The sequence below is a fragment of the Morchella sextelata genome (assembly GCF_020137385.1).
Source record: "Morchella sextelata strain SCLS chromosome Unknown scls_7, whole genome shotgun sequence".
In the NCBI taxonomy this organism is placed as follows: Eukaryota; Fungi; Ascomycota; class Pezizomycetes; order Pezizales; family Morchellaceae; genus Morchella; species Morchella sextelata.
In genome coordinates this window covers 2097880-2123609 of record NW_025408622.1, presented here as the reverse complement: position 1 = coordinate 2123609, position 25730 = coordinate 2097880, and the positions used below count along the sequence as shown (strand labels likewise).

General features: G+C 43.9%; 4 protein-coding genes across 4 annotated transcripts; 3 read left to right on the top strand and 1 right to left on the bottom strand.

The window, feature by feature from the left end:
- Positions 1 to 14337: 14337 nt before the first annotated feature.
- H6S33_012220 (uncharacterized protein) lies at positions 14338 to 15151 on the top strand (the record flags this gene model as incomplete). Its single annotated transcript, XM_044843608.1, has 3 exons — positions 14338 to 14737; positions 14796 to 14927; positions 14985 to 15151. The coding sequence occupies 3 exons, from the start codon at positions 14338 to 14340 to the stop codon at positions 15149 to 15151; spliced, it is 699 nt and encodes a 232-aa protein (XP_044695888.1).
- Positions 15152 to 16576: 1425 nt separating this feature from the next.
- On the top strand, positions 16577 to 17372 carry H6S33_012219 (uncharacterized protein; the record flags this gene model as incomplete). The annotated part of the gene is made up of 3 exons (XM_044843606.1): positions 16577 to 16817; positions 16874 to 17126; positions 17189 to 17372. The coding sequence occupies 3 exons, from the start codon at positions 16577 to 16579 to the stop codon at positions 17370 to 17372; spliced, it is 678 nt and encodes a 225-aa protein (XP_044695887.1).
- Positions 17373 to 20043: 2671 nt separating this feature from the next.
- H6S33_012218 (uncharacterized protein) lies at positions 20044 to 20995 on the top strand (the record flags this gene model as incomplete). The annotated part of the gene is made up of 4 exons (XM_044843605.1): positions 20044 to 20197; positions 20256 to 20425; positions 20488 to 20586; positions 20648 to 20995. 4 exons carry the CDS (start codon positions 20044 to 20046, stop codon positions 20993 to 20995), a joined length of 771 nt encoding a protein of 256 aa, XP_044695886.1.
- Positions 20996 to 22041: 1046 nt separating this feature from the next.
- Positions 22042 to 23419, bottom strand: H6S33_012217 (uncharacterized protein; the record flags this gene model as incomplete). The annotated part of the gene is made up of 5 exons (XM_044843604.1): positions 22042 to 22236; positions 22300 to 22739; positions 22798 to 22821; positions 22876 to 23039; positions 23106 to 23419. The coding sequence occupies 5 exons, from the start codon at positions 23417 to 23419 to the stop codon at positions 22042 to 22044; spliced, it is 1137 nt and encodes a 378-aa protein (XP_044695885.1).
- Between the last annotated feature and the right edge of the window lie 2311 nt (positions 23420 to 25730).

The window sequence follows — 25730 nt, the reverse complement described above, 5'->3', positions numbered from 1 at the left end:
GTAGATTGTAGGTTTTGTGGCTGCGATAGGCGGTTTTCCACAATTTACATAAGGTTTTTACCCTTCAGCTGAAAGTCAGGCTGAAAAGGCTGGCTTCAAGAAAGTCGTGAAAGACCCGCATGATTTTCTCGGCATATCTCGGCGGCCGGGTCGTAGTGAGATGTCAGACGGAACACGCCGTACCGTCCAGATCAATGCACCGGAGATCACTCGAGAGGGAGCCGAACACTCGTTCTCGGAAGTCTTAAGCTTTGTTGAGCTCGAAAGATTCCACATTTTTACACCGAGCGGCTGACTGAAATCTATCAGTCTAGAGTACAACAGGATCAACCAAGTCACGAAATTTCACTCAACCAGCAACCGCCAGCTCATGGCTACATGTACATATTAAAAAAAAGCCATCCTTAGCCCAGCCGCGTATGTATGTCTAAACCGGAAGCTCACTTACAGAAGCGAATAGAGTAATTGGCGAGCTTTCGAACCGCAGAAGTCTTACTGACTGAGTTGGTGATTCAATTCTCGATTCTTAGACATGGGATATTCTGAGACCCGAAGAGTTCCCAGTCTAGCTTTTTCTCGGCGCCTCCGCTACGGGAACGAGGGGAAAGCTAGGAAGTTTTTTTTCTTTTTTCCCTTCGAAAATAGAACCTAATGAGAGATCCGCTAGAAGGAAACATTAACAAAGCGAGAAGGAAACGTACGGGTTAGTAAATAAAATCACCGCGCTAATTACTGGTTAATCGCCAGGGCAGCTGGTGCCAATGGATTACTCTGGACGATACAAGCAACAAACTAGTTGATTGACATAAGCTTGTTTCCGAGAGGGATTATCCCCACCCATTCATCCCATATGCAGGATATCGATCAGGATGCTTCAAAAGTGCAGGAATCAATGCCAGATTGATTACTCTTGCCTTGCCCCTGACATTGATGTTCAAAGGGATTCGTCCAGAAAGTACATGTCCAAATTGCAATCCTTCTTTTCGCACTTCGTCTTAACCAACCGGCGAATAGTTTCCCAAACCCGTCTCACCTCCGAGAGCACCACAATTGGTCCCGCCACTGTGGCAGCGGATCGCTCGGCACGTATGTACCCGGGGATTTTGTTTGTTGCATAGGGTACAGCTGGGGAAGCCTATATCCGGAGCACTTTAGCCCCGATTTCTAGCGTCAACTACTCGACCACCACAACCCCTAAATTCCTTTTCTATCTATAGAATAATCCTACTGCCTCTTCTCTACAGTTCTATAGAGAGATAATTAATTTAGGTGTTGTGGTTGAGGTGTGGTTCGACTTTAAAGTTGGTACATTTTTGGTGGTGAGCCCACTGAATGTCGCCTCTTTTTATTGCCTAATCGGTTAATTCTTTACTCCAAATCGTTCATTATTACCATATTAGAAAGGAGATCTATCACATTTACTCCATAACTGGTTAGCATATAAATAATAGGGAAATAGTCTCAGATCCCTTGGCATTATCCTATTTATTTTAATTACTTGAAGCAGTACTTAATTGTATTAGTAATCATCAAACTGAATGTCGCGGACACTCCGGGTATAGGCTTCCCCAGCTGTACCTGCACTACCCATACAAAAATAGATCTATACGAGTTGTAAATGTGTACTTCTCTTTACATACTCTAGTACATAGTGCCAGGTATCACGCGAATATCCTTCTGACGTCTGATGAATACTCGACGACACACGTGTGATAAAATGTCAGGGTATGTATGACATGCCACGTCGAGGAAACGTCGAACCAAGCTCACGGGTGAGGTTCCTTTATTAGGAGATATATAAGTGAACCTAACCAATGTGCAAACTCCCGACCTTCTCTCCTTCCTTACGGGTGATACTTGGTGAAGAAAAAAATTAACCATAGGCTCGCCGTTAGATCTTGCATGCAATGAGTTAACTTTAAACCTTACTGATCAGTGACTATGTCAACATCAGCTGCCTAGTTTAGACAATTCGAGGATGTTATTTTTATCGGAAGCCAGGGATGGAGAGCTGTCCGATGATCTATTAGATCCTGGGAGTCTGATTTTGGTAGATTTAGTTATGGTTTTCCGGGACGCTCGTATTCGATTCGGCCAAACAATACACATATGGAAGGAACTTAGCGATCGAGAAGTTCTGTTGAACCTAGTGTAATGAACTGTAACGTTGCAACCGAACTATCAGAACGCGACTCCTTCGGTCCGGGAATCAAGCTTTGATAAGTGGTGCGATCCCCTCAACTGCGTAACTCGGTCACTGCCTCGGGTTACCTCTTGCTCTCCCCGAGCTACATGGGGTCATTCTAGGCACCTACTCGGAGAACCGATATCAGAGAATCCAAGCCAGAGAGACGCCCAATCTTTGCACGAACTTATAAGGTCCCATCGCAATTCGTGTCGAGCGGTGCAGTCCCAAAGCCCATTTATCTTCCTTAGACAAGCCATGATCATGGCCTGGCCCAACGATAAATATATCCACGGGCTAAAATGCCCGATACCTTGTAGTGGTATCTTCCAATATTAATTCATTTGTTCTAGCCCTTAGTTATATCAAAATATCTCCTCTATAGCCGCCATGGATGGATACATGTAGCTACGTGTTTCCGGCAACATCCTAACCTGGTCTCTATAATTATATCTATATTTGCACCTTAACGGGAAAGAAAAATCATTATTACAATGAAAACAACAGTTTTGGGGCCGGTCGCATATGACATTATTACTTCCTGCTTGGCTATTTGTCTTTGAAAACGCCCCTAATCTTCCCCTGTAGTGACGCTTGAACAGGTAACTTCAACGTCCTGTGTGATCAGCCGCTGGAAAAACGAAAACAGTCCCGTACAATAATGTACTTGAAAAATGGCGAGAAAGTTGTTTTGAATCCGCATGTCTGACACTGTCGGGAGTCACGAGTTCAAGAGATGGGTTTGTTTAATGAGCACGTATAAACAAATACGTATATCCTGCCGAATAGAAATCCATAGCTAGTATTATCCCTTTTACTTTGTCAATTGCAATTGCAATTCTTCCCCCCACCCCTCATATGGGTAGAGCAAATCCGAGTGATAGATTAATTGGTCAGATATAGATTCAGATAACATGTTCGAATCAGCAACAACCTGGGCGTGCATGAGGAGGAGAGGCGGGTCGTGGTGGCCGGTGCCGGGCAAGTAATTTTTGGTAAATTGAGGTTCACATCGTGGCGCGCCAATCTTCTCTGTGGGTCAAATTCCACGAGTAATGGTCCACCGAGGTACAAAATTTCATGTGTTACCAACACATAAAATATGTGTTGGTACATTGTGTTGATAACACATGAAACTGCTTTGTTTTTGCTGGCAGTGAGTAAAAAGGTTATGTGTGAGTTATGCATATAAATGTGTGAAAAACACAAAAGCAGTGTGTGAGTTATGCATATAAATGTGTGCAAAACACAAAAGCAGTGTTACTTACGCATATAAGTGTGTCACTCACGCAAAGACAGTATGCTAGTCATGCATATAATTGTGTCACTCACGCATATATTTGTGTTTATAGCATATATTTATTTTTGTGTTTACATCATATACCATTGTCTAAGCTATTTGAAAACCTATCATGAATGTCCCATATAACTCCTTCCAACCCGCACTAAACCGTTTTGTTTTATTTTTAGCTAAAACCATCTTATCCTCTGCATATCAAACATTGTAAACCCTAAAAAATGTGTTTCAACTATTTATATTTATGTAAGCATCTGTATGTTTATAATTGTAGAATGGGCTGAATGGTAAGGTGTAATATATAGTCTAATGGGTGATCCTCATTGAAACTCTTCCAACCTATCTTTAATCCTCTCTCAGCTCTCTTCAAATCATTAGTAATTTCTACCCGTTGTTGGAATTCCTCTTTGTATTGGGCTTTCCTACTTTTCTTCACCTGATGTCCCGAGCACTGAATGGAGGACTTCACTTGGCTACCCTCATTATTATCCTCCGGCTCTATTGTATCGTATCTCGACTGTATCCCCTCATCTGGACCCTCATCATCCCCAATGCCAGAATCATGCTGTATCCGGAGTTCATCTACTTCGTCGTTTCCTATCTGTTCCCCTTCTTCTTCCATGCCCGCCCCTATGTCACTTGTATCCCTATTATTATATCTTTCATTGAATCCGAATTGTCCACATTTCTGCTGTCTCTTAGGACCAACTCTGGTAACCTTCCCTCTAACATCTCCTCTAGTAGTGTTTCAAGATCCCCCTGCACTGAGACGTATTCCCTTGGTCCCTCTACTGGTATAACAGATAATATTCTCTCTGTCTTCTCTGTCACCTTCTTCATCTCCGGTAAGACTTTTGGCAGCACTTCTGGCTGCAGTACTGGCAATCTCACTCTTATCGGAATTCAGCTTGCCGGCATTTTTCATACGGTGACCTCTGGATTTTTTTAGCGGTGGCAGTAGTTGGCTTTTCCCTAGCTGAATTGGATACTTAATAACAGTATCATTTTTATTCACTGTCGGTTTACAACGTTTCCTATGTGTATTAATAGTTTGATTGATATCATTAGCAGAATTGGAAAGAGCAACTTTCGGATCCTCGTCTGCAACTTTGTCTCTTTTAGTGGTAACTGTAACGGCAGCTAGGCGGGTTGGCTATGTGAGTTGTCTGGGTACAAGGGAGAACGATTATGTAGTCTGGTTGGGTTTAGTGAAGCGGGTTTCTATTGTGTTCTTTCTCTTTCTGTTATGCGAGGGTATGAGTCAGCATTGGGATAGGGTATGGATATATAAGGGGGGCGTTGTCTTGTGATTTCTTGTTTCTCTTTCTTTCTCTTTTTTCCTTACGCAACCTCTGTACTTTACAGTTACGAATACTATTTGGTTCGCACTACGTCATAGGGTTTACCCGGTATACTAGACCAGGTACAACCATCCATAGTCCATAGTCCACAGTCCCCGTTCTTGCCTTAGGTGTACCCTTCGGCCCCATAGTCCATAGTCCACGAACCTCCTACGTCCACGTCTTCGCCTCGGTTGTATTCCTTGGCTTCATAGTTCCTACGCCCATAGTCCCCGTTACAGTAACTTCAGTGATACTTGCTATTGGTATCCCTCTTTTTCTAATGGGGTAGTCTTCTAGGACAGGATTCTAAGGTAGGTACCAAGGCTTGGATCGACTCGGATACATTTATGGACTTGGATAGGAGACCGGGCTGAGTACCGATCGAAAATAGAATATATTGCTAACAAGCAGAATGAAGATTTTGTCTGAAGAATGAAGAAAGTGAAGTGCAAAGAGAGGAGACGAAGCCCCGAACACAAACTCCAAAGAGAAACCTGATGACTAACCCTAGCTACCACACCTAAAGAAATATCAAGCGAATATAATGAAATCCCATAACCGATCCCGATCCTTCTTCCCACAATCCTAACCCGAATCACCTAGTGCTTACTGTATCTTCCGAGCGCCTTTTTTATCTCATCCAAGATAACCGATACTATCTCGTTTTTTCACCCATTGATATGATTTCGCAGAGTTCTCGATTGCAAAGCGGGTGGGGGCGGTGGGACCGTGATAGCAGTCCCCTCTCTAGTTTCGAGCTCTGCGAGAACTCTGACGGGTACAAGCCTCGTAGGGTATAAGCGATGGAAGTGGGGGAGGAAGTGGAGGGCATTGATGATATTGTCAGAGTATTCCCAGGTAGGGGCATCGTACCCCTTCCAACTACACAGATACTGGAGACGTTTATACCGGAGCTAGAAGTGTAGAATCTCGTAAACCTCCCACTCTTCTTTACCTTCGATGATGACAGGGGGAGCCAGAGAAGGGTTTCATGGATCAATTAGTTGATACACTAGGTTATGAGCAGTTGGATTAGTCAGAAAGATTCTATTGAGTTCTATCTGGTTTTGTCGATTGCAAGAGTATGAGCCACTTTGGATTTGTTATCGCTGGCATTTCCTTGGGTATATTAAGAGGTTTTGTCCTCGTTTCTGTTCTCTTTCTCTTCTTTCTTTTGATATACAAGGTCTTCTGTACCTATGCTGTCAATTAATATACAATATTATCTCCTATTCTTTACTCAAGAAGACCACCGCACTGCTGCTCCCCTTGTCCTGTTGACCCTTACCAATGCTAGAGTCCCTCAAGACCCCTATTGCAGGCTCCGCTACCGACCTCTACTACCTCCTTCGTACCCTGCAGAATACTCGCTACTCGCCCCCTTGAGAGAAATGACTGACGAGTCTATACTTTACCAATGACTAGAAGGCTGGCCAGAGTGAAGCTCTGATTGTCCGGTGATCCTCTGTATTCTCTAAGCATTGCAGGCCCACTGATAGTGGCAGGGACTATACCAGGGAAGTCTACAATAAGTGAAAAGCTCTACAGCAATGATTAAGCATATACCTGAGTGGCAGCTCATTCATGCAGGTTCTGGTTGTATGACAACCAAGGCTGCAGGTATTACAATAACTTCGACTAAGGGTGGTTGCCTCTAATGGGGGGGTTCTAGGACAAGGATGTGGGCAGGTACCAAGGCAAAGATCGGCTCGGATATGTTCTCGTATGAGGACAGGGTACCGAGCTAAATACCGATAGAAACAGAATAGGATTTACTTGCAAACCGAATGAAGACGTTGCGTGAAGAAGAAAAAAAAAAAGTACAGATAGTGAGGACGAAGCCTCGAATATAAACCCCAAAGAATAACCCAGTAACCAATCTTCGTCACCACACCTAAGAAAATATCAAACAAATATAATAACGTCCCACAATCCATCCCGATCCTTCTTCCTACAACCTAACCCAAAGCGCTTAGCGCTTACTGTATCCTCCGAGCACCTTTCTAATATAATCAATCTAAGCGAAGCCATCCTGATTCTTCACCTAACAATCCGATTCCGTAGCATTCTCGTCATCAGAGCAGGTGGGGATGGTCGGGCTGTGATATTGCCTTCGGTATCGGAAACACTTGCTGGCGCTTAGAGAAAAGCGGGGTAGGGGTGGTATTATTTTCCGAACTGAGGAAAGGCTTCACCGGAACTTAGTAAGGAGTTAGGAGCAGAGAATAGAAGTCTTCAGAGTATAAATACTCAGGCTCATTCTCGGCCTTCAGTCTTCCTCTCTCCAGTCTCCATCAGAAAGAAAACCAAGTTCTTATCGGTAGCAGAGCCCTTAAAGATTTTTGAGTTCTAGCGATAGTATCTTTGAGTAATCTGCAACCTGATTGTCTATCTTACACGGCCATCTCAATTCTATCCTATTTTATTTCTTTTAGAAGAGACCTCCATTATATTTGTGGCACACTGGTGGGGATAGCAAAGTCAAAAGTCTCAACCAATCCTAATTTATCCATCAGTTTAATATTACTTGAGCAGAAGAGTACATTGATTTACACAATCGACCATGGATATCCCAGTAGCAAAGACGAAGACAGTGATGGAAATGTTTTCCTATCAAGATTCCTGACTAAGAGAATAAATAAATCAAAACCGTTAAATGATATTGGATCTACTCTTTTTGAAAATTGAACCGATTTTATTCACTTCTGCAGTCTATCGAAAAAATACAACCTCAAAGGACACGAGAGACTATTTATTGAAGATTTCTATCTTGATGAACATGCCGCCCAGAATTTTAATTGAGGTCTGGATGATACTCAACTACACGAAGTGGCTAATAGTTATGACATTCCAAAACATTGCTATATATCCCAGTTAACAGGTTTTGATGCAAGGCAACGAGGTAATTCATACTTGTTTAAATCATATTCATTGGTAAAGAACTTTCATGGATCGACTAGTAGAGGTACGGGGTTATGAAGAGTCGGATTAGTCAGAAAGGTTCTATTGGGTTCTACCGGGTTCTGTTGATCGTTAATGTATGAGTCATGTTGGATTTGTCATCGCTGGGATTTCCTTGAGTATATTAAGGGGGGTTTTGTTTGTATTTCTCGTTCTTCTTCTTCTTCTTTCTTTACGCAACGTCTTCTGTATCTACGCTGTCTATTACTATACAATATTATCGTCCTCTTCTTTCTTTAAGAAGACCATCGCATCACTTTCTCTTCGTCTCGTCGAACCCTACCAACGCTAGAGCCCCGAAGTACCCCTATTGCGAGCTCCCATACCGTCCCCTATTACACTCTTCGTACCTTGCGGAATACTTGCTACTCACCCCCTTGAGAAGAACTGATTAAATCAATATCGCTCTAGCTCATATTTTCGTTTCGAGTTAATAAATCAACGGTTGGGAAGAAATGAGAGTCACTTCGGAGTGGTAGCATTTTACTTTATAGTAGAGCTTCCTGAGGATGATATGGCTTTGAGAACCCACCCACTTTTAATAGAGTCAGATAAAGCACTACAAGAACGAATATCCGAGAGAAAAAAAGAATGATTCCATGTTCGGAAGAAAAACGAATTGTTATTGGCTTATATCTAGCAATTCAATACAGTTCGGGAAGGGAGGGTTATATACAGGGAAAGGAGGGGGGTAATGAGTGTAATAATGGCACAGTAAATTCGAGAACTCATTGAGCTTTTGAAAAAAGATAATAGTGAGTACATAGTTAGAAAAAACGGAGCATTATTTTAATTAGCTATAGTATATAGTCATAAATAAATAAGTATACAAGTAAAACAATTAGTGATATATTTAAAAAATATATATCTACTAGCAATATATATATATATATATTAATTTATAATTATACTGGGAATCAATTGTGCGAGTAATACGGTTAGTTGGCTATATATATATGTATATAGGAACAGTCGTGTCGGCCGGTTTGGAGGTATACTATGAATTATAAAAGAGGTCAGACTAAGAAGAAATTAAAGGGAGGAAGAGCAGTGAGGTTTTAGAAATTAAGAAGAGGTTTAACGCCGAGAGAAGACCGGCCACAGCACTCAGAAATGCCGAGATTTTATATGCGCCAAGTGTTTTGTTTAATTTTGTTCCTGCGGGCTTCACGATATCATGCTATTCTTCATCCATGTAAAGAAATGTAGCCAGAAACAAATACTACAGGCAAGTAGCATTTCTTTTGATCAAATCAACTGTGTGAGTAGCATATTTAATTCTACTGGGGAACCGTCACATGTTACTATGAATATAGATGAATACGTAGACTATAGTAGCCAAGGAACACAACCCAGACTGAGGACGTAGTAATTAGGAAACAATAACTATGGACTGTAGAAATACTCAAGTGGGCTACCTATATCTCAAGATTCCGGTGGCCCGACCATGTTTAACGTAGAATAAAGATAGTATTGTAAACCAACAATATAGAGAGGATAAAGGAGGTTGCATAAAGAGAAAAGAGAGAAATAGAATATCAATGAAAGACAGAACCCCTTTATATATCCAATATCCTTAATCCAAATCTGACTCATAACCTCGAATGATGGAAACCCATAGAATCCAAAGGAAACTCATATTACTAATCCCAACCTAGTTGCCAAGTACTTCCTCTTTATGCCCTTTATATGTTCCTGTAACGGCGTCTTAGCATTACGATCGGGTATTGTATTAGGGCATAAAGAGAAAGTACTTGACAATGAGGTTGGAATTAGTAATATGGGTTTCCTTTGAGTTCTACTGGTTTCCTTTGTGCGAATGTATGAGTCATATTTGGACTGGGGTTATTAGGTATCTAAAAGGGTTCTGTCTTTCTTTGATGTTCTGTTTTTCTCTTTCCTCTTTACACAACTTTCTTCATTCTCTCTGTATTGTTAGGTTACAATTCTATCTTTATCCTACATTACACAGAGCTGGCAACCTGAATCCTGGGATTTAGATAGTCTACTTGAGTATTTCCACAGACCACATTCATCGTCCCTTAGCATTCCATACCAAGGGAGTCCATAGTATATCGCTTATCCCATAGTTTTAAGCTCAAATCCTCTGCCTCGATTGTGTTCCTTGTCAACCATAGTCTACGCCTCCGCCTACTTCCAAAGGTCCAAGTAACACTACATGTGTTTTCAAAGTATAGGTTCACACATATAATTTTGTGACTCTATTACGGCCCGACCACTCCCACCTGCTCTGCCGACGAGAACACTGCGGAATGGGTCGTTAGGTGAAGGATTAGGATGGCTTCGGTGAGGTTGGATATGTTAGAAAGATACTCGGAGGATACAGTAAGCGCTAAGCGCTTTGGGTTAGGTTGTAGGAAGAAGGATCGGGATGGATTGTGGGACGTTATTATATTTGTTTGATATTTTCTTAGGTGTGGTGACGAAGATTGGTTACTGGGTTATTCTTTGGGGTTTATATTCGAGGCTTCGTCCTCACTATCTGTACTTTTTTTTTTTCTTCTTTACGCAACGTCTTCATTCGGTTTGCAAGTAAATTCTATTCTGTTTCGATCGGTATTCAGCCCGGCCCACTGTCCCCGTCCTAGAACATATCCGAGTCGATCCTTGCCTCGGTACCGGCCTACGTCTTTGTTATAGAATCCCGCCTCATTAGAGATTCGCACAATTACATTTGTGAGTTACTCATAACATGCTCATATATGTGTTGGTAACATATAATATGTGTTACTAACATACACTACACCTAAAATTTGTACCCGGTAGGTCATCTCAATAAAATGACCATGACCAATGGCTTTTCGCACTTTTCTGCATCAGCGCAGCCCTGTGCACCTAGAGGCACAACACTGCTCTTAATCACGGGGAGGTAGGAACTATGCATCAACATAAGACCATCTCCTTATTCATACTTATTGCAGAGAGGTAATATGATGTGGAGTACATGTATGTATGTACCCCTCTGCGTGTACCTGCACGTATGTATGGTGCGCCCAATCATAAAGGTAGTCAAAAAATTGGGGCGAGGTCGTGGTTGAATAACTTTCTAACGAAACAAATTATGAAAATTCCGGTTGGTAAAATTGAAGTACTAGTGATGAAGAAGAATTTTACCAATCAGATTTTTGATATCTCTCCTGGTTAAAAAGTTATTCAAGCTTGAAATTCAGTATTTTAGCATGTAAAATGCGCCAAGCAATCACAAAGTGGAACAGGCTTGGCAGTAGGGTAACTGCAACCTCAATCTCACCACACCATACCTCAACTACACCTTTACGCACCTAAAGCTGGTAGGCAACAACACAACCAGTTTTCAAGAGTTAAATTCGTAATTTTGGGAGGTAATAGTCGATTAGCTTAAAAGTATATAGAAAATTTAAAATGAATTTTTAGATGCACAAATAGTGATAGGATTTGCGTTTTCATTGTTAAAAAGGCTATAAATCATTGTCTATTTAATGTAAAAGTATTTTCAGGGTTCTATATTGTTAAGCTACATCTTATTTACTACATTCCCGAAGGGGAGAACAATATCTTGTGTGGTTGTTGTGCTCAAAATTATTTGGTGTGGGTGGTTGCCATGGGGCTGGTATAATGGGAGTCTCTTCTAAGAGAAATAAAATAAGATAGAATAGAGACGGCCGTGCAAGATAGACAATCAGGTTGCAGATTATTCAAAGATACTATCGCTAGAACTCAATAATCTTTAAGGGGTCTGCTACCGATAAGAACTTGATATTTCTTTCTGATGAAGACTCGAGAGAAAAGGACTGAAGGGCGAGAATGAACCTGAGCACTTATACTCCGAAGGCTTCTAATCTCTGCTCCTAATTCCTTACTAAGTTCTGGTGAAGCCTTTCTTTGGTCCAGGAAACAATACCACCGCTACCCCACTTTTCTCTAAGTGTCAACAGGTGTTTCCGATACCCAAGGCAACTACCCTTAGGCAAAGCCTTTATAACACCTGCAGCTTTGGTTGTCACACAACCGGAGCCTGTATGAATGAGCTGCCGTTCAGGTATAAGCTTAATCATTGCTGTAGAGCTTTCGCTTATTGTAGACTTCCCTGGCATAGTCCCTGCCACTATCGGCGATCTTACAATGCTCAGAGGATACAGAGGATCACCGGGCAATCAGAGCTTCACTCTGGCCAGCCTTCTAATCACTGGCAAGGCATAGACTCGTCAGTCATTGCTCCCATGAATAGATCCCCTTCCTAGCGCCCGAAATGTAGTTACTCTAACAGCTGGTAGCTAAACACACACTGCCGGTACTTGCATATCACCGTGCAGTTGGCTTCTAACAATAACTCTCAGCATGTAACCGGGCCCTGTGTGTACTCATACACCAGACAGTTGAAATGGCTCTGTTACAGCTGGGAATGATAGAGATGCAATATTATTGTCCTCTTGGTTTATGCACCATAACTCTATGAGTTTTCGAGATTAAGACAAGTCCTTTTCACAGTATCTTGCTGGATAACCTCCCAAAATTACCAATTTAACTCTTGAAAACTGGTTGTGTTGTTGCCTATCAGTTTTAGGTGTGTAAAGGTGTAGTTGAGGTGTGGTGAAGTTGCAGTTACCCTACTGCCAAGCCTGTTCCACCCACCAAACCTGACTTGTCACCTTTTGTCACCTTTATGCGTGGGCGCACCATACCTGTATCATTACTCTATATAGGTATCTTTCAACCTCTACCGCTCAAAGGACGTATATATATGCGGGCACCCTTCGAAAAATGCTATATATCTGAGCCCCTACCGCTTCCTATCTGTAAACCAACCTCGTCTGGGCGGCGCCATACAACCCTCCCCCACATCTCATTGAGACGAATCCACCGGCCCAAACTCGCAAACATGAGTGAGATCTCATGATCCAACTAATATTCAGGGAACGCGTTTTCCAAATAAAACAAGGTACGACCGGATACTGCGACACTGGATCTGCTTCTTCGAGACATATATATAGAGCCTTCGCTGCCGGAGAGATTCGATTGTCAAATGTGAGTGAGATTTCATGATTCAACGGGAAACCAGGAGCGGGGATATTGTAACAAATCATCCGGGGGTATCATTACTTTGAGCTTTTATCCTTTGGAGCTAGGACCTTAGCAATCAAACTCGTACGTATCATTGCGAAAGAGACAAAATGACGAAGTACTAACCCTAACCCTTATAAGATTTATCTATCTCTGCCGTTCACCTAGATCACCGCCTTTGCAATCCAAGTAGTAACATCGGGTTTAGGGCCACAGCGCCTTGTAATTGATGGAAGAGTACCGGGTGTCACTTTATGTGCGGAAGGTTGGTCCAAAATAGCTGCTGGATCTGTTAGTGACTGACTCAATGTTTAAAAAGACCACGTGCACCTAAGCCTGGATTTTGAAGTTGACAATTAATACATAATGCCGTGCGGGCCTGAAACTCTAAAATACAAGAAATAAAACAGAGACGCGGCTTGTGTATATGGAGAAAGACAAGCTAGTTTAAGAAAATAGTTTACGACCAAGAACACTGTGGCTACTTTCAACTTCAAATTAACGACGTCCACATTTTTCTATCTTTGTCCTCCGGTAAAGTCACCTATAGCCATCGGCGCCGTCCACGGGAAACTCGAGGCAGAACCTTTGAACTTGTTTCACTTGTAATTCCCCGTCTAGCTTCGGTTTCTTAGATCAGCGTGTGCTGCCGATTCTAGAACGCCTAACTATCTTTTATCCTCAATCCAAATCTCAAAATTTTGCAAATACCACAAAAAGACATGGTAGAGGGAGCTTATGAGTCTAAAGTCAGTCCAATGGCTTTTTCGCCGGACGGAAGGCGTGAAAAGTGGCTAATACCATACAGGTACCTGAAGCCGCAACTTGGGTCAATTTTCCGGTGCTAATACCAATAGCAATTCAAGATAATGGCTTTCAATAATTTACAGATTCCTGCCCCTAAAAAGATAAAGTTAAAAAAGACAAAGGACTCCAATAGGCCACATTCAGAATTTGTGGCGTTATTTATCCCCCGTCACGCATGCGGCGCAACCAGACAGAGAACTAATCACGAATCTCCTATTTCATCCCCTTTTGGCCAGATTATTACTGCCCTCATCGGTAATATCATCCTAGTCTTATCCCGTTACACATATTAGCACCACTTAAGCTTGCAGCTTGCCTAAGGTCCAACTACATGCATTAAATTCTGTGTTCGTAACTAACAACGACTGTGATAGCACCATTTGAAATCCGAGTCCTGAGGCTTCTGATAGTGCTATATCCATGTTTATCTGAATCCCGTGATCATCACCGTACCGGCCGAGTCGAATCGCGGAATTCCGTATCACGGCAAATAGCAACACACCACAAAACACCAAGAACTCCTCGGTTCTCGGGTATTTACCCTTCCGCGGCATGCCGCCTTCGAAAGTTTTATAAAGACCTTGTTTCCTCATCTAACTCTGATAACTAAACATCAAAATTCAAGGTCGATAACAAATCCTCGCTCTATATAGTTGAAGGATTTGTTGTATTGTATAATCAAAATGACACCGAAAAACCTTCTCATCTTTGGCGGAACGGGCCCCTCGGGCGTTGCCACGGTAAACCTCGCCCTCGCCCATGGCCATACCGTCATAATCCACGCCCGCAACCCCGATAAGCTCTCCCCAGAAACTCTCGCCCACCCAAATATTAAGGTCTTCAAAGGAGAGCTTACAGACACTGCACCTCTCTCTGCCGCATTTGCACAGAAGCCAGATGCCGTGATATCATTGCTTGGGCCTACCGCGTCTGCGTCGCTGATGCCATGGACGATTGGAGATACGTTTACAGATGGATATCGCCGTATTGTGGCTGAGATGAGGAATAATGGAGTCAAGAGGATATTGGCAATGGGAACAGTATCTATCTATGTCCCGGAAGACAAACCATCTTTGGGACGAGGTTTGTGGTGCTAATTCTAGGATTGACTGTGGCCGAGGCTGACATAGATGGCTGACAGCGTTTCTTGTATGGATTGTGTATCTACTGGTACATGCGGCGTGGAGACAGATTATAGGGATCAGTGAGCTCTTCCAAAAGGAGGCTCAGGATCTAAATTGGACTATCTTCAGAATTGGAAATTTGGGCAATGGTAAGTCCTCCCTCGTTCCCGGTTGGAGGAGAGGGGCTAATATCAGTATTTGTGAAGGCCCAGTTGGTGAGATTGCGGAAGGGTATGTTGGGGATGGGAATACAAGTCTAGGAATTCAGAGGTCTGAGCTAGCTGAATGGCTAGTGGGAGAGGCCGAGAAAGATGATAGTCGATGGACCAAGGGATTTCCATCGGTGAGCACGGCGCTAAAGAAGAAGGTTTAGAACAATAAGAGGAGTATAAGAGTGGTTTTTTCCTGTGAGACTTTGAAGGGATTGGGGTAATGGGAATTCGGAAAGTGGATAACTGCATTCGTTTCATGACTTCTTTGAACTTTCTTTTGACACCTGTTGAGATTGAGAATAACTTTGATTCTAGAACCGTATCTACAAAACATAAGGGATATCTATGAAGCTCGGCTCCTGTGATGTTGACCGAAGGCCCCCGCACAGATTAAAATGGCTGAATATCTCAGATTTAAATATCAGTGGTAACTCATACATAATCAGTACATTCTCTGAGCACTAAAATCATCTCAAACGATCTTAATTCTAACCCCGGCTTCTAATTTGTTAATACATTTATTTTCTATCTGACCCGCCAAGCACACACCCAGTTATAAATCTATTACCGGTCTACATTCCGGGTACATGAGCGTCTACTCTATTGGTGTTACATTTGCACAGTGCATATAGAAAATAATGGTTCTAGGATCTACCCTCCAAACCTATATTAGTTTTTGAGCTAGATAGAGCAAGATTAGTTGTTTATCCGGTACCAGATATTCACATAACCATTGGAATAACTAATAGCTAGAATTCTAAGCCAGTAGGATACCCTGTTCGACACTAGACCAAGGAAGCAGGAGTAGAACTATTTAGTACCAATACTACGAGAAATTCCTTGATAATTGTAGAAGGTAAAGTTCGTTTAGTTTTATAACGCAAAACTAAAACCCGCATCTCATTAGCCTGAAGAGGATACCAAAAAGGGAGAATATTTGGAACTCGCTGCCGGGCATGCAAAGCAATTAGTCCGTAGATGGACAGTTTTTCCTAAAAGTGTCGGTGTGAAATTTGTATATCGGGAGATGGCTTGAACTTGAAGGCCTGTCCTCGTATAGACCGCATACACAACGCCGCCGCGGTCCTTGGCGGTGGCTGTGATTGTGTGCGCGCGGGTTGTTTGGCTGCGTTTGGGGATGCTTCATCATAGCATTACGCTTTAAATGCGAACTGCATGTTGATGTATCCCAACTTGCGATGACAGGCAGTACTTGGAGCTGTTCTTGGAGCATTATCTATTAAACTGGACAATGACAAAAGTACTTCTCAATTAACCTCGCCCGCATCATGTAGCTAGTCTATGGTATTCACCCGGTTCCCCGCAATCAAAAGAGCCAAGTGATATCCAACTTCCACATATATGTGTTTATAGCTTATTCAGACTTGTTTTTTCTGTGCCTGGAGATCCTCGGTAAGATCGTCCCCGAGCTACATGCATGCATACCTACATGTAGTAGATCATCCGTCTTGCATACATTGAGCTAGAGTAGGCAGGTACCTGAAGCACATATACTTGTGTGGGATTTCATAAATACCTGCAATACGCCCACCATTTTCATAAGTCCCAAAGTAAATAGAACAGAAATGATTAAGCTCGTCCGTGTCTTCGCATTTTCCGCCGCCTTCGCGGCTGCCTACGCCTACGCCGTAGCGGCACCCCCCACCTCAGCTGACCTCGAAATCATCTCAGAAAAGCTCGAAGCAGCTGAAATTGTTCCGGATGTTATACCTTACTTCGGGCCTTCTGCGCTCGCGTATCTCAGTTTCGACTATAAAAACGGAACTGCCGTAGCCCTTACCCCCGGAGCTCGCATTGGTCGCAACGGTACATATAGGTTTCCTGCATGATGCTTGTTGCATGAGAGCTGATGTTGTAGATAGACTCCCAGATCGCACCCATCATTTCAATTCGCGGCCTACAACCCAGCGAGACCGATAAGTACGTGGGTGTGATAGTAGACCCTGACGCACCCAGTCGCGAGACTCCCACCCGACGAAATATAAGACACTACATTGCCAGTGATCTCATCATTGGTTCCGAATGCTCGCCCAACGGTAACATCGTTACTAATACCACGGCTGCGGCGAATGAATATCGCGGTCCTAATCCGCCTGCTGGCTCAGGTCCACATAGGTATGTCGTGCCACCCGATGTATGTACCACATGATGCCCAATTACTGATTGAACTGAAACAGATATGTATTTTTCTTGTATCGTCAGCCAGAAGGCTTTGATGTTTCCTTCTCAGATCTGGATTTGAGCGTCATCGCGGAGTTCAACTTGACTGCGTGGGTGGAGAAGACGGGGCTTGGCGGGCCGGTTGCTGGGACGTGGTTTGAGGCTGAGGTCGTGAATGGAACGACCACTGCGGTAGTTTGATTGATCGATTGATATATATAGGGTTTTATTATAGTTTTTGCATGTTTGTCTGTGCTGTTGTTGGTCAGTTGAGTTAGGGCATGAAGGATCGAATACGAGGAGTAGAAGAGGAGAGGTTCAAGCTCACGGCTAGAGCCCGTATCTATTACATACCAAACTCCACTCGTGCAAAAGACAGCTCACCCAAAAGGCATATCTATGTCTCACACAGTGCTCTGCCGCACTCTTAATGGTACTAGAGCATCCTGGCATGATTGATCGACAGGTCCTTTCAGCACTTTGCAGTGTTCTTTTCTTTGCTTTTCTCTTCCTCGGCCAGTGGCGATGCGTTGTTGGTAGGCTGTTCTTGGCCTCTGAGGTTGGGCTGAACAGGTTGGAGACTCGACGATTGACGCAATGACCACGCCACGACTATTGGGGAGTTAGTACATAAGGGAGCTGGTTTTCTCCCAAACATCAACCAGCGCCTCCTCCTCATCGTCGAGACTTTTCATCAATCTCTCCAACTGGTATGCTCCTTTCTCCTGGCATTGCGCTCGCCGAGCTCATGCTAACACCGCCTAGTCCATCACGATAATCATCATGAAGCTTCTCATCATCACCCTCCTCTTGGCTCTTCTCCTGACACTCGTCTCCGCGCTGCCAACAGATAAGTCTTTCTGCCCCGGGCCCTCGCCTGCTCCATCGGAGTCCACGCCCGCCAAAGTATGTCCAACGGGTACGTACGAGGGCTGTGTCAACAATTTCGTTTGTGCACAATCATACCCGGAATCGTGCCATTGTAAGAACAAGAACATACAGACGTGTGCGGAGGCCTGCGATGTTCCAACCCCGAAGTTAGCTGTCTGTGGTAGTTCTGGGCCGCAATGATTAAGATGTGGGAGGATTTTTCATGGGTTGATATGACTGCTTGAGTAATGCTAGTTGGGAACGAAAAGTCGGTGGTCTCATGTTGGGTTATCATGATGCTCTATATATATATCTTTCTGTATATTACAGAGAACTAAATTCAGACGAATTTCTGCTTCTTACATACCTTTCCATGATATCTTACCCCACAATTCTTGGATCATATGTGCAAATAAGCTTAAAAAAAAGCCCACTCTCACTAGAGTACATTCCCCCTATTGATGTGTATGTCGGCTGTAGGTACCCAATTAGTGAACTTCCCCCATTCAATGTCTCACACCCCACAAATTAAATCTGGGACGACTTCTGTCGCCTGCATGAAAAAGGAGAGGTCGGAGAAGTCTGCGAACACCGATATTGCTCCGTCACAGGGCTAGGGATATCGACACCAAATCCTTGAACCTAGGAGGTTTGATCGATATTTGTGACAGCGGGCGCCCGCGAAATAAACTCGCGGGAAAGAAGAAAGGGGATTAGTGGGTAATTAAGCCGGTGAAGCATGGATGGTACATATGATTATTTATTCATAAAGGAACAGAATAGGGGGAAGCATATATTAGGATTGAGCTAGAGTGAGATACATTACCTTAATTCCAAGATGATGGTAATTTTGAAGGAATGGTATTTTGTCATACTTGTATTTTATTCCCTCATCTGTAAGGTCTCTGTTTCTTGCCATTCCTGCTGTTTCGGTCACTATGGGCGCTTGGATTTTCCTGGGTTATGATCCGGGTGGTGTAAGCTATGTACATAGTTGAGATGATGAGCTGAGTGCTTCTGTTCTCAAGCACTGTGTGTTAGCCGAGCGTGCTTCGCTAGTCGCCAAAATAGAATGACGTTAGTACGCTATGAGGAAGTGTGGGAGAGTAAACGTAAACTCTTCACGTCTTTAAGCGGATACTTTTGAACTTATCAACCTCATCTCATCCCAATCCATAATCTCCTATCGGCTACGAATGGGTTCCAGGGCTGAAGCCATCGCTCTCCACAACTGATAATTGCTCGAGAAATAGAATTTGAACTTGGGGTTAACCAATTGCACAGAAATCGATGGTTCTATCAAGTCAGGGTTTTGAAACAATGACAAGCTACTATCTCATGTTTAGCTAGCTGTTGATCAAATCAAATTTGGGTTATCATTCTTAGTACTAAGACTACAGAAGTCAATTCATCCAGTTTATGATTGAGCGGCAAAGTGCGTGGTTTCTCTCGTTGCATCATGGATTATCACTTGCAACTTGGCAAGTTAAAAAGGTCGGTGATGTCTGCGATCCTTATATTTGTCGGATTGTTGATATAAAAGTCTTCAGGTCTATGTAGGTTCCAATTTATATAGTCTCCAGTATATAGCACGCACTGCACCGTGCCGACTCCGCCCAACCGACTCCCGAGATGCCCAGTTTTCGGTTCGCATTATTCCGAACCCTCACCCCTGGTACGACACACCGAATATGTGGGGAAAGAGCTAAGCATTTAGCCCCAGGCGGAAATCTTTACTCCATCCCACCGAGTTGCATACACAGATACTGGGGAAATTTAGCCTCGACCCAGATGCGGCCTTTCTCGCTGCAAAAGTACAGCAGAAAAACAGGAACAGATTCCCTTGATATTAATATTTATCCCCCTTCATCCGGGGAAAGGGAAAAGCTCAATCTACGCAACCTGGTAGCGAATGAAATTATGGAAGATAAATAAACTGCTGGTTCCGCCCCCGACTCGTTGTTCCATCCACAGCTCCATCATCCTCCAAAATCTCGCCACAATGAAGGTTTCAGTTCTTCTCTCACTCCTCGGTGTTTCGTTCCAGATTGTAGCAGCTGCCCCAGCAAAGCACCAGAAAGCTGCCGAGTCGAAGCCTTCGGTGTTCCTTTTGGCAGGAGACTCCACGACTGCTACTCAGTCTACCGGTGGCGGGGGTAAGTTATTATACACCAGCCTGTTTTTGGTTTGGGCGAATTCTGATCTTGTGTGTAGGTTGGGGTGATGGATTCAAGAACTTCACACTCAAGGCGCCGAGCTTTGCCATAAACTATGGTCACAATGGTGCTACAACGAGCTCGTTCATGTCGGGAGGGGATTGGGCGACAGTGTTGGGGAAGGTAGAGGCATATGCTGGTAACAGCACCGTTTATGTTACGATCCAGGCATGTCACTGCATTAGAATCCTTGAGCAGAGCATGTTGCTAACGCTACTGTGGTGTATTAGTTTGGGCATAACGATATGAAACTCACCAATTACACTGAAACCTTCAAGACAAACCTCCGCCAGATGGTAGCCGATGTCAAAGAAAGGAACGGTGAGCCTGTATGTAACTCTTCAACATCAAGCGCGAAATTCTCAAGTTTCCCAAACTAACACCCCACAGGTCCTCGTAACCTCGCTCTCCCGTCGTAACTACAATGCCAACGGCACCATCGCCGATACCCTCGCCCCCTGGGCCGGGTACGCCATTGAGGTCGCCGAAGAGACCGAAACCAACTACATTGATCTGTGGAAGAATTCGGTCCACTACCTCGAGCAGATTGGCGTAGCCGCATCGCTAAAGCTAGCGCTGAATGATAATGACAGAACCCATCTAAATGTTCCTGGGTCGATTGTTTTTGGCAGGATGGTGAGTGATTTGTTGAAGAGGGAGATTCCTGCGATTGCGGCGGTAGTCAAGGAGAATGCTACACTGAGCGAGCAGATCTGGAGCGGGGTTGCCACTTTTTAAAGGGCTTGGGACGATCATCATTTAGACTTTAGATCCGACGCAATGTAATGTAACTACTTTGTACAGTTCGTAAATTACAAATAACGATTCCTCTCTGATGAAGGAAAGAGTACGTAGATTCAAAAGCTGCAAATGCTGTGAATTGGCCTGGGGAAGTTCCGACCACTCAGAGCACGCTAGAGCTATCAGCTTTATAAACCCACCACTTTGTACCCTTAAAATTACGGCTAATAACCCTCAAAAACGCAAAATACAATCTTATTAGCTTAGAGGGCTAGCTGCACCAGTAATTAACCCTACCTGCCAAAAACCTCCACGCAACCCTTGACCATACTCCACCTGGCGCTACACCTACATGTACTACACACACACACACATACACACACACCCCCCCATAGCCATGATACACATGCCCATAGGTTACATAGCTATATCTGCATCCGAGACAAGTAACGACGTTTCCAATATACAGTAACTGCCTTAAATAGTCTAATCAACATATGACACCCCATTCATGAGTCATCACTCGGCTTACCAAACTCGGGCAAACACTGCATATAACCACGGGCTGGATAACTGCAGGCACGCATACGTATGGCAGTACCAAATTGGCAAGTCTGGACCATGCACCCTGCGCTTGCTTCGCGTACTTGACACCCAGTAAAGTACTCGAGAGTGCCTAAGCGAAATTTCAAGTAAGGGATGATCCAGGAATATTGTCAAGCGAGGTTTCCTAGCTCTGGTTTTTTTTATGCCTTGGAATCGATTAATGCATTCATAAAAAAGGGAATATCCACAATATAAAGTACTACATGTATGCAAAGTCCAATGTTCTCCCCCCATGCGGGCCGCTATTTAAAGCTAGCCAATAATATATATGAAAATATCCTATCCCATCAAAAATTCCGCCATCGCAAGGAATATAAAGTAAAAGCTTAACCCCCCGTTTTTCTACATGTATCCCATGTCAATATAATGTATGTGTTACCCAAAACGCCCGTGACTAATGCTGCAAAGAAGGAGAAAGAAAGAAAGGAAGAAAGTGATTAAACAGATCCGGATCTATCCGTCTTCAGGACCGCTCTAGGCGGGAAAGAATACAAGTTGTCCGTCTCCGTCTCGGACTCTGTCCAGATTTGGGTTCCCAAGAAGTCTCCCCGCCACGGTGATTTCTTCGATCTCGACCGGCTGAGGGACTCGTCGAGGTTGATATCTATCTTCTGGACTACCTCTGTCCTGGTCTGTCATGTCCGAATGTTAGGGATGGTCTTGGATAGTTGCGTTTGAGCTGGGGATGGACTAACTTCAATCACAGATATCATTTCATCATTCCTCGTCAGAGACCCGACACTATCCTGGCCCGTTACAGGCATACGCCGTCGTCTCGCATATGAAGAGTTGAGCTGGTATTGGTCGTGTTCAGTGGCTGTGTGTTTGCGCACTTTTTGTATGAATGAGTTAACAACAGGCGCATTTGCGACCACGCAGGCCACAAAGCACTCAATTGAAGCCCATAGTGTGCGTGCCTTCTGTACAGACTGATCACCGATGATAACAGGCAAACGGACCATCGTGACGGCCATGACGAAAAATCCGAGGCCGAAGAGGACTAGGAGTTGAATCTTCCGGATGAGAGGGAGTCTGGATTTAAAGACCATAGGTAGAGGAATGAGGATGAGCAACGCATCAGTCAGTATATTGAAAGTTGCCATAGTAAATAGCTGTGCGACAGCTTTTACACACTCTATAAATTTCGTCAGTAACAGAAGGAAAAGGCGGCAATACTATTTTCTTTTTCTCACCTCCAGGATATGGCGATATTTGCCCTGCGATATATTAGTATGAAATATGGTTGATTGACCAGACTGAAGAGGACTTACAATATACAGGGAAGGGGCGGCATTCAAGTACGGTGCCAAGTATTACCGCAATGAAAGTGATCCCGCAGGTCAAGTACGTGAGATCGATAAGCAGACCATACGGTTTTGACCTAGCCGTCAGGCGCTCATAGAACCCCAAAATACACACCTTCATACACCACAGACTTAACTCCCCCAAATTAGTCCATCGTCCCCATGAATTCCCTTCCCTTCAAATCCAGAAAACTCACAATCCAGCGTAAAATATTCTACTAGCCAAGATCAACTTGCTTCCCACCACCCTCCTATGCATTTCCTCCTCACTCATACCCATCACATTAATCTTATCAAAGTCGATATTATTTGTTCCATAGACTAGCACCATGTGTATTATCCCCAACCTGATAAATAATGGAGCCAATGATATTCCCATCCATGTGTCGTCCGTGTACATTCGTTCGCCACGGTGGAAGCGAAAGAGGAGGCGGGTGACTATCAAGATGGCAGAAAGGAACGTGCAGATATAGGTAACTACTATTGACGCGATATTGGGTTGAGACAGCATGATTGCGCTTCTTTAAAATTGGGTTTGTAGCTGTGTAGTAGCAGTAGTTGTAGTAGTGCGTTGGAGTAGTCGCAGTAATTCAAGTCCTTTCTTATTGAAGAATACTATCCTCAGCAAACTATTCTGAGGGCACACTGATTCAGGCCTATTTTTGTAAATGTTAGCTTTTATCCCAAAGTCTAAGTAAAATGCACCTCTACCCACCCTCATTATTCCAAGACACGTCAAAAAAGAATTGATTGATTGATTGACGAGCACCACCACCAGGGCTGGGGTGAGAGGCAAGCAGGTAAGCACAGAAAGCTGGAAATCGATACTACTTTAAACTCCTTGGTGAGTATTTCCGGCCTAGAAGGGGTGTGGGGAGGGGGATCTCGAAAATATATGTAAAATGTCAAACCATTTAATTTGTGGGAGGGAGAAAAAAAGAGGGTGTGTGGGAGAGGGACGCCCTTAGTAGTAAGTAGCAGGTACGAGGAGTAGTTTAGTGGTAACCCTGAGCCCATCCCTGCGAGTATGGGTGATGGTGAAGATGAACCCTGGCCTAACCTGTCCTCCACAAGTGACAGCGCAGAAAAGCGTAAGGTGTGCGGTACTTACATAACTGCCTAGTAGTCCTTCTATCCCAATCCAGTAGTTACCTGTGCCCTGTACCTACACATGTATTCCAGATGGGTACTCTAGAGTACTCGCAACAGGCCTGAAGTACCCGAAAATGTAGCTGCAAGGTTTTGGTGTATTTTTGACTTCTACTCCAATGGTAATTGCAGATTAGGGCTTGCATTTTCGGGTACTTGTTACCTGCTGCGAGTACCTACATACGTAAAGCACCACACAGGTACTCGTATTTGTGGAGCAAGGGGAGCATGGGGATATGGAAATGGTGGAGATACTAGTGGCCTTCGCTAACGTCCTTCTCTCCCGGAAAGGTAAAGTTGGCGGATAGTTGTGTTCCATCTACATCTAATATCTTATTACGCCATGGGTGCGTGAGGAGTGCTGAGTGCTCTAGATCTCCCGAAAGCATGCAGGCGATGTGGGTGTAGTGCTATGACCCAATCGTTCGAGAGAGAAAACCGCAAAAAAGTACTTTACCATCCCGGATCCCCCCCCCCCCCCCGCGCATAATCAGAGCGTCTATTTGAGTAGAGTAGATATGTATGCATTAGTAAGGTTCCCTCTGAGAAAGATTACATAGAAGGATACATCTGGAAGCTCACATTGGCGTGGATATACCATATCAATATTAACATGGACAACTTGATATACCTCCGTTTCGAGGGCCATTGCTTCATGAACTGGTGGAAGCTTAGGTACGGCCTTATCGCCGGTGTGGGTCCAATACAAGACCTTTCCAAATGGCTTCCCGGTTCTCAAAGGTCGCGCGTACGGGCTCAATCGGGAAGTGCGAGACAACTGGCTCGCCCCAACCCATGATTGACCAACCAGAGCTCTGCGGATGATTTCCGGACGGAAATGCTTTTTGCTGAGCCTCGTTGCACCACAGCAGTACTACTACAGCATCGAAAAATAGACATCACGGGCGCAATTTCTGTGAAAGGTATATGTACCACACTATCAATTGTTCAAATCTTGGGGTAAGGCTTGTTCGCCTGAGTAGTTGTCGTCCGTGTTTGACTTTTACTGGCGAATTACCATGTTAATCAGCATCACAGGTGTCTCTGGCTAGATAATATCAGCGAAGTGAATGAAACGTTCTTTCTTCAGATGATGTATGTTGAGACAGTGGTGTCAGGTATGCATATAGCAATCTATATCGCCCATACCTTCTGGGTATAAAACCCTTACTTCTACACATGCATACTCGACTGGGCAAAACCCTTGCATAAACCACTTCTTCCAAGTTCTTCTTTCTCAGCACTAGCTAAGACATGCAATGCAGCCTGGCCTGGCCTTGTCTTGTCTTGACACCGAGTGTGATTTCCCTTGGTTGCACTAGAGTACGGACGGCTCCGTATGCATGATTACATGTAGTTTAGTTTAATTCCTGTCCCCGGAATCGGCAGAGGGGAAGATCAACGTCTAAATTCCAGAAGGCTCCAAAGTTTCCAGTAAGTGCAATCAAGAGATTTTCAACGAACGAGCAGACAAAGTGCAGATATTATAATCCGAGAGGATTCAACGTTGGCCCTCAGGTTTGACAGATCGTTTTTTTTTTCGCTACTATCATCCCAATGAACGGTACATCCCCGGATCATTCGGTTCTTGGTGGCTTATCTAGTCTCGCCGCCCAACGCTAGATAACGTCGAGTACAAGCTCCTTCCGCATCTCGACTCAAAACACACGCCT